General features: G+C 40.6%; 1 protein-coding gene across 2 annotated transcripts in view; it reads left to right on the top strand.

The window, feature by feature from the left end:
- Positions 1-3,978, top strand: part of LOC134585733 (armadillo repeat-containing protein 1-like) — a 42,754-nt gene extending 38,776 nt beyond the window's left edge. The window contains exons 6-7 of one of the 2 annotated variants that reach the window (XM_063441194.1): positions 1,680-1,754; positions 3,643-3,978. In XM_063441194.1, the coding sequence (XP_063297264.1) occupies positions 1,680-1,754; positions 3,643-3,834 (267 nt within the window). In that variant the 3' untranslated portion in view covers positions 3,835-3,978. The remainder of the gene's footprint in view (positions 1-1,679; positions 1,755-3,642) is intronic. The other variant, XM_063441195.1, reaches the window with a different exon arrangement.
- Positions 3,979-9,705: the final 5,727 nt, after the last annotated feature.

The following is a 9,705-nucleotide window of genomic DNA, read 5'->3' on the forward strand; positions in this document are numbered from 1 at the left end:
AGACTTTTGGACCCTTTAGCGGTTTTTATGGTCATTTGAAATTACACACACTGTGGCTTATATGGTTTTATTTATTAATCATAAGAATGCATATATGTGTCTTTCATATTGATACTGATCACCTATTTTAAGGTTTTCAAAATATAGCGCTTGCACTTAAGTTTAAAATACCATGATATGTGAAGTTTTCAGGAAACTTTATATGTGTATAGCTGCTTAATTTATTTGGAGTTATATTTTAACTGTTTATTAGTTTTTATTTAAATAGAGTTGCGCTCTCCTGTCTTGTTTATATTAGGTAAATGTTATTCTAGTTTTCTGATATTGCAAGCATATGCTTTAAACTTTTAAACTCTGCTATAAGTTATTGTAATGGATTAAGTTTTCATATGTCCATATTTATATTTTTATTTAATAAAATATTTTAAAAGACAAAACTTTACTGCTTCCAAGACAATCCTTATGTTTATTGTATTCTCCATTATTTATATATTTTATATAGAGCAACTCTTACTTACCATATAATTTTATAGCTAAGATATCTGTACTGTGAGCCCTGCTAAATTCTATACATTATAGTGGTAAAAAGGGGAACCAGCTGCGATTACACTAGTGGCAGTCACTCAGATCTTTTGCCGTGCATGTGCAGTCGCCTCCCAATGCTTTTCTATAGGAAAGCATTGGATTGGCTGAGATCATCAGATTGATGATCTCAGCCATGAAGGCGGGACCAGCTGCAGCAAGGCCAGAGCAGTGATGGAGAAAAGGTAAGTCTCCAATCTGAAGGGGGTTGGGGGCCTAAAAATTGTAGTCCAACACTATAGTGTTCCTTTAAGCTGTTCATATATTTCTCATATGCTATCTGTCAGGATATTTTATAGTTAAAATAAAACTTTCAACACACTGGTAATTAGTTTGTTTACTCTACCTGGAACCTTCCATCAATACACAACTGATTAGCTCATATATCTGTCCTATGCTTGACAATTCTGACAAAGGATGGAGTGTAACATTAGCTTAACTTCCTTTGTCAAAATAGTGGAGCCTTAAGCTCCGTCCTTTGTCAACATTTGTCTTATGTTTCTAAGAGACGGAAATCGCAAGTTTATGGTGACAGAGCCACTTTAAATGATATTATTTAAAACAAGTTAAACACACTGGTAGTCACATTCTTGGCTTTTCGAATAAACTGTAATTTTTCTATCCTCTTTTTAATGGGTTAGAATAGAAACCATCCTGAAATATCACTTATATCTGTCATGGCTAATAACATCTCCAATAACCTATAGGGACAAATTACACATTTTATTATATCTTTCCTGTACTGTTTTCTACTTGTATAGTGTTTCACGTTAGGATTTTAGAAGTTTGCTTTCATAAGTTATATGCATGGATTTGGTGAATTCTTGCACTGGTAATCCTGAGGGATGCTTCCTATGTATTTAATAGGCCGTGGAATAAAGTAGATTTTCATAGAAACAGATCAAATAACTTTTCGACTGCATCCCTAGAGTCTTTAGCACGTTGTTCCTATTAAAATCTGTTTAATTCTATAGCTTGTGTGTCAGGACCTATTTTGAAAATGAAGCACGAAGTGTAAATCTTTATATGACAAGTGCGACCCTTTCTTATTCATTTGACTCATATGTATTTTAAGACATTCTCTCTTTGTTTCACAGTGTTTAGCATCTGCAATTGCAGAAACAAAAGTTTTAAAAGCACAGCAAGTGATTAAGAATGAATCTGGAAATGAGGTATGCTTGTTATTTACTGAAATGCACACATTCTCAGCAGTGATATGTTTTATATTTTATAGCAATTCATGTAGAATCTTCTACAGCACCTAAAATGTATGGCATGCAAACATTCCACTGCAAATTTTATAATGGACTTCTACAAGTTTTACTGCAAATAATTCTTCTGTATGTCCACTCATCCATTATGACAATGAGGATATGGAAAAAAAAAAAAATGGTAGTAACTGTTCAGCTATACATTTTCAAGCATATAATATACATTTTTAAAGTTACATGTTAGGGGCCAAATATGTCAGTAACTTCACTGTGATCAAATGTCCCTGTACATCGAAATATGAGGAGATAAATGGAACCTACGGTACTTTGTATCACCTTGTTTTATAACTCTAGTGCTATTTGTTGGGCTTGATAAAGGCGGAATTGGTCCAATTAAATCTGAATTTTAAAAGGATACTCCACTGCCTAAATAAATAAAAATCACTGTTTAGGAATATGCCCCAAATGAAACTGTGCATGCATTTAATTATGCATTTTTTCAATTGGGATATATATTTAAAATCAGCTTGCAAAACCTGCAGTTCTCTTGTCTGCCTTTGCAAGCCCTCCTCTTCTAACTCTGCACAGACTTGTTATGGCTGTCAATCACAGACTTCCCAATACAGCTCAATGAGAAGTCTTTGTAAGTCAGGTGCTTTGGGCAATTGCTGCCTCTTGCGGTCAGCTGCCATGAGCTAACAAATCCAATTTCTATTGAAATCTGCACTTTTTGAAAAATGAAAAAATAGGACATACTCTTGACACATAAAGCTTTTCAGCAATCTAAATTTGTTGAGGGGTTTTGGAGTAACCCTTTTAACAGTCCTTGTGTGCCTGGCCTATTTGTGTGTGTCATTAGAGGAAATATGCTATTCTGGTCTATGAGGCACCTTTTGGTCTTTTCCATTCCTACAAGTGTGTGACATCTCCTTTTGTATCAGTTGTCATATGTCTGTCAACCTGGACCTCAATTCTCTCTGTAATGCCTTCAATACAGAAAGGCCAATTCATGATAACTGTGGATCTGAAGGATTCATACCTTCATATTCTGATCAATCCTGATTATATCCAGGTACAAGTAGCCTCTTGCAACCTGCTAGTATCCCTCTTTCACCCTCTAGCATGGGTGATGTATCTACCTCCCCAAGAGCTCACTGGTGCCTCACATGTAAGTTCAGTTACTGGAGTCTATTGTGCACTACATGGAAATGAAGGACAAACTACTCTTTACTGGCTCTCAGCGTCATGGTTTGCCTATGCTTTGGCAGTGTATTGCATGGAGATTTTGTGATTCATGGTGATGTCCTTTGCGATTCCATTTCAGAAGTTCCACTTGTGACCCTTTCAGGGGTCCTTTCTCTGCCAGTGGGGTGGGAATTCTTGTAATCTCTCACAGCTGGGATCCATCAGTGCTGGACCCCCTCAACAGGTGTTCCTTCAGGAGACCCTAGTGGTTGGTTGTTATTATGGACAAAACCTAACCAGTTGGGAGCCGTAATTGAACTACAAAGCCTACAAAGGGGTTGAGGGAATTGGGTCACTAAAGGAGGAAAGGCTTGCATTCAATGTTCTCAAGCTCAGAGCAAATTACCTACTTCTCCTGGCTTGACTGGAGAGTTTAATGTTTGCATTCAGTCAACCACCGTCATGGCAGCTTGTCTTGGTTTACCACCAAGGTGAGACATGGGATTGCTGCTGCCATGCGGGAGGTCTCCAAGATCTTTTAGTGGGTGGCAGTGAGTATTTTTCCCCATCTCCGCACATACTTTGCACCTTTTGTTTAAGCATGGAAACAATCTGATGTTCTTGGCAGTCCAAATTAATCCACTGATTTATTGTTTGTCCATAGGTTTATGTTCCCCTTCCAAAGATAGATTTGCCTGTAGAAAAAAACTCCTGCTTGCCAGACTACCTACCTGAAGAGGAGAGCCCTCAGAAAGATCTGGAAAGAGCTATAACATGCCCTGGATTAAAGGTTAACTGTCGTGGAAGCTGGATTAATACTGCAGCCAATTTCCTCACCAAAACCTTTTACTGGTGACCAAATTTGTAAACATTTGTAAATATGTTCTTTGTTTAAGTCCTAGACCTGTTAAACCTGCACATTACATTTTTACATGTTTTATGTGGCATTTAAAACACTAATTCTCAACATACGGTCTGTAAAGTTTATATGTTTTATACTTTTTTTTGTGTTTAAATCAATTCTCAAAATAAAATTTAGAGATACAAATGTTGGATTTTGTTTGATACTATGTATGTAAAGTGACAGTCATCATCACTGGGCGCATAAGATGGACACGTTAATTAGGTCCCTGGATGACTCCTATGTTTAAGTCACACTGTACCCATTGTGGGTGCATTGTAAGTGTAATGTGGCTGTTTGGTGTTACATGTTTTGTGCACTCTCCTGTCCTGCTTATTTTATCAACTAACTAGTAGGATTTGGACGTGGAGCAAGCATGTCAAAGTCTAGCATGGGCAACATAAACAAGGTTTAAATTTATGTGGACCGCAAAACTAAAAAAATTTCATTTTCATAGAAACATAGGTTTATTTTTAAAAGTACAGTATAAAAAAAAAAAACGCACCCCCATCTACTAATTCCCAGACCGGCCTCTTGAATACCCCAAATGGCGCCGTCCGCACCCTGTGCCACATCTGATCCTCTCATTATCTCTTGAAACCCTGTGATGGTGGAGCACGCCTATGTCATGTCGGAATGTGACATGGCGTTGCGTGCCTCCATGCACTTCCAGGTACTCCACTTTCCAGTCGCAGCCAATGCAACACTGACCAACACACACACACTCACTGACAGACACACACTCTTGCACTCACATCACATTGTAAGCTGCGGGTAAGCTGAGTATTTCTCTATTCCTGATCCCAGAGTTTTTATATTCTCAGGCTTTGTTGCAAAGCAATTGCTTCGGCTCTCACAAAGTTAAAAGGGTAATCCAGATATGGACTCCGTGCGCACTGTGCTTACAGGGGTACCAACTACACCTGATGAGGCCCAAAGAAACACAAAGTTGTCTAAGGTTGCTGTATTTTTTGTGCAGAAAGGACTTGCCAGTATTTCGGTTCTCAACGCCCTTTTTGGGTGGGATCAGTCTGATATGCATATGGCATAGGTTCTCTTTGTAATGGCGCAAGTGACGAAAAAACATTTTTGAGACCTGACTGGACTAAGCTGTAACGGCAAGCCCAGACATAAAAGGGTTAAACCGCTGTTTAGTAGATCTTCCCTTCCAGAGACACAGGCACAGATACTGTAGACACCAATACAGCGAACCGGAGACGCATATGAATGCCATAAACAGCTGAACCGGAACCATACGAATGCTGTAAACAGCCGAATAGGAAAAACTATACGAATAGGTTTACACTCCTAGCAGTCGAACTGGAACAGCATACAATAAATCCCCCCAAGAACGAGACAAGGCTCTGTTTTGAGGGTCAAGCAGTGAACAGACAGAGCTGGGCAATACCAATTCCCTGCATATCACACTGCCGCTGGGGAATGGAGACTGGGCTCCCTATTCCCTGCAGATCACACTGCCGCTGGGGAATGGAGACTGGGCTTCCAATTCCCTGCATATCACACTGCCGCTGGGGAATGGAGACTGGGCTCCCAATTCCCTGCAGGACCGGTGGAGAGACCTCGGTCCCATCTCTACCGGCCACCTGGGGTTCTTCCCAGTAACACTCTACAATATCTGCCCAGCTGAATGGGTCTGGATCTGGGTCTCCGCTTCCCTGCTGAGTGGAACAGATTTTGGTAGCCCTGCTCCAGCTCCATCTCTCGGGTCACTAGGTGGACCAGGTCTTGCTCAATCTCATGAAGGTCATCCCAGTCATACCTGCTCTCCCTCCACTCAAAGAGATCATGGAATCGGGCGTGTAGCGCTCCCAAACTCAGGCTCTGCAAAAGTCTCCCATAACAAGCCAGGACCATCAAACTCGTCTCCCTCTGGCTTGTCATGCTCCGCTGTTCAGGGTAGGTACTGAGCTTCATACCACCATAGCGCCTGGTAGGCATCATTTCAGCCACATCTCCTGCCTTACCAGGTACTTCAGATCTTCTACCCACTCTTCCAGGGGCTGCTCTCCCAGGAAAGGCATCCGCAGGGCCAGTCGCTTCTGCTGTCGCTGCTCGTCCTTGGGGAGCCTCTCGTCCCGCAGATATTCCACAATACCCAGTGCCTGGTACCAGATGCCTTTGCGGACTGCATCTCGGTCATCCATGACACCCTCATCGTACTCCACTGCTGGTTCCATCCCGGTGCTGTAAGGGTCGCTGTACTGGGACATGCGTTGCCCTCAAATTGTAAAATCCACGCAATGGTGTCTCCTGTAGCTGTCCTTCTGGCTGTAGGAACGATCCCACCACTTGCCACCAATTGTAACGGACCCCCAGGCATAAAAGTGGTTAACAGCCATTTAGTAGATCTTCCCTTCCAGAGACACAGGCACAGCTACTGTAGACACCAATACAGCGAACCGGAGAATATGAATGCCGTAAACAGCTGAACCAGAACCATACGAATGCTGTAAACAGTCGAATAGGAAAAACCATAAGAATAGGTTTACACTCCTAGCAGTCAAACTGGAACAGCTTACCATAAATCTCCCCCCCCCCCCCCCCCCCCCCCCAAGAACGAGACAAGGCTCTGTTTTGAGGGTCAAGCAGGAACAGACAGAGCTGTGGGTTTATTGTTCTTATAAACACATTCTTACACATTAGTACAAGCCACGGGGTTTTGGAAAACAACCAATAAACACGTACAATACACTCAGACACTCCCACACAAAATCCTCCCCTCTGCCTGTGATACAATTGCCTTACACAATGGGTAATGTAATTATCACAGGCAGAGAAATAGTTTTTCCACATTATTGATAACTTTAAAAGTATGCATCACATTTACATAAATTACATTTTCAGAACCAGCATACTCCAAATACAAACATACATCAAAATCATACAAATTGGTCCAGTGGTTCAAAAGATAGATCGCAGTCCTTTGTGACCAAATGAAGCATGGCTTTTCTGCCCAAAACCAGTTCCACAGAGTCTTCTATCCTGGAGATAATTGGGAAGTAATCCAATTATCTCCAAGGACAGAGGCAAAACTCCATTAAGCACATGGCAGTAAAAAAACAAAAAAATACAATAAAATACACAAGGTTACATTTATCACATAAAATACAGACATGCAACATATCCCCAGATAGCTTAGGTCTGAGCACACATTATTACTGAATGGCTCTCAGACCACACACATACAGTTCAATTGCCATGGAGACAAAGTATTTTATTACACGAATAGGCTCCATGGCATAGTTATCTGGGTTAAATGAGTTCATTCATTAAATCCGAGAATCTACCGAACGCCAGAGCAGAAATACGTGAATAGACCTTTCTGCATAGGAAAATAAAGTATTTAAAACCAGGCAACCAGGCTCCTCCAATGCACAGTGGCGAGATTGGTCTCGTCACATAAGCGAAGGGCAAGCTAGAGTGTTTCTTTAAGCTTTTGCTTATAAAATAAATTACAAATGCACAGAATAATTATATAATTTTACACAAAGAAACATGAAATAAAGGTTTGTAATATTAGTTGAACTATAATTAATAGGTTCTTACATTGCACTAACAATCAGAAATGTTGCACCATTCAACTATATTTTCTGTTTCCTTATTATGGTTCCTATTCTCTTTAAGTGAATTTATTTATTTTCACTTTCTTCATTCAGGTGGCTAGGTTCCTTTACCCTACATAGTTTTAGAAATAATTTTTGTGTCCTCAACTTTACAAATTTAGGTACAATTCGCTCCGTGATCCCATTTTACAACATGTACTTTTACATTATACTTTGCTAATTCCTGAGTGTGTAGGGTTAGCTGAACTGACCTTTTAGTAAGTTTAAGGTATCCCATAGTTTAAGATCCAAGCTTCTTCGCCATAGTTAGCGGTCTGTGCAAGGTCAACACCCAGCCACATTACAAAGGCACATCGCCCCTTGGTCCAATCTACTGCTAGTGCCTCACATCTGTCTAGATGCGGGACCTCACCTGTCACAGCCATTTTTTTTTGTAAAATTCACATGTAAAAGGTCATCACCCTGCCACAACGTTCAGTGGCTTGACCCAATCAAAGTAGAGCCTCTCAAGCTGCTTGTCAGTCGTTTGGGGCCTCACTCGTCATCCTTCATAGTTCGTATTCTGCCTGGTGGCACAAAGTAGCTTGCCAGTTAAGTGTAGGTTTTTTTGTTTTAAAGTGTTTTATGATTAATAGGTTATTTGTCTTCTTGGCATGTATCATGTTTCAGAGCAGGGCGATCATCTGTCCCTCCCCAAACATGATTACACCAGCACCCCTTGTTCCTCCTACTTTAAGTATGATCATTCTAGAAGGGTAATATATTTATTTGGTGTCATTACTGATTGCTTCTCTAATAAATAATAGAAAACATGTCTTACACATACAAGGACCTGTCAGTAGTCTTAAAAGGTAGAGACCCTAACCTTAATAAAAACTGTACATCCATGAGATTGTCTTGGATTGTGGGCTGTTAAGGGGTGTCAACTGTTCTCAATTTATTTACTGTAGGGGAGAGTTGGGTGGATAAGATTTGGCACAGGGTGGTAGAGGGGGGTTCTGTGGTTTAGTAGAGGGGGGGGGACTGGTATCTAGTAGAAGGCGATGCTGTTTTGTTTTTTTATATACTGTACTTTTTAAAATAAACCTTCGTTTCTATGAAAATTTAAGATTTTTTTGCGGCCCACATAAACTTAAACCTTGTTTATGTGGCCCGTGCCAGACTTTGAGTTTGACATGCATGGTGCAGAGGCCTTTTGTTAGCAGCATATCCCCTCCCATACAGTATAACCCCTCCTATATTCCTCAGACCAATCAGCACACAGAATATTCAGGATCACCTATATGGGCAGACCACATGTCACTTACAGACAAAGGCATGACTCATCCAACTGTTTGTAATCAGATGCTAATTAAGCATATGCCAGGTGGAGATTTCGGCCTACTAAATTTTGATCCCATCACATTCCCCCCTTTGATGCCTCTGATATAATTCTAGATGCATCACTAATCATAATCTACCAACACCACTCAAGTAATCATGAACCAGTACAGACCTTGTAATCATTCTAACTTAACTTCATGCTCTCTCAACATTCCTCATCCTGATTATTCTCTCTCTGGGGTAGGGGTTCATATAGTGCTCTTCTATAGTGCTCTCTATAACACTGCGTATAGACCTGACCACTAGTGGGATTAGGTGCAGGAGGAGGCATAAGAATATAATAAACACTACTCCTCCAATTAATGCTTTAATCCCACCAAGCTGCTCATACCAGCTTCTAACCCAACTATTTGGATTATACCCGTTCCAGACCTGAGTAGGTACATGCGTCAGTTTAACCATGTGGCTTGCAAGATCAGCCACTGCCTGCCCCTCATCATTTATATGCAGACAACAATTACTGAGGTTAAACTTTCTGCATACACCTCCTTCTACTGCCAGCAAATAATCAAGAGCCAGCCTATTTTGGTAAATGGCTGATCTCATTCGGGTATTCTGCTTAGCTAAGAGGTTAAGTGCTTGCGCTGTCTCATTGGTGATAATTTCAACCACCGCTTGTAATCTTATAATGCAGTTGAGCATATATATAGGGGTTCTATAATCATATGTACCATCTTCTGCCCAAGTAGCAGGTCCATAATAATTAATGATACGTTGGGGAGGCCACTCATCATCTTACCAAGCTACCTACATTCAATGAAGCTCGCTTCTTTCTATGATTCACATCATAAACCTTAACTCTCAAGGTCTCTCCTGTTTCAATTGGCAACAAGAAGGAGGATGTTTTTAGCATACCTAG

This window comes from Pelobates fuscus, chromosome 2 (assembly GCF_036172605.1).
Source record: "Pelobates fuscus isolate aPelFus1 chromosome 2, aPelFus1.pri, whole genome shotgun sequence".
NCBI classification, from domain to species: domain Eukaryota; kingdom Metazoa; phylum Chordata; class Amphibia; order Anura; family Pelobatidae; genus Pelobates; species Pelobates fuscus.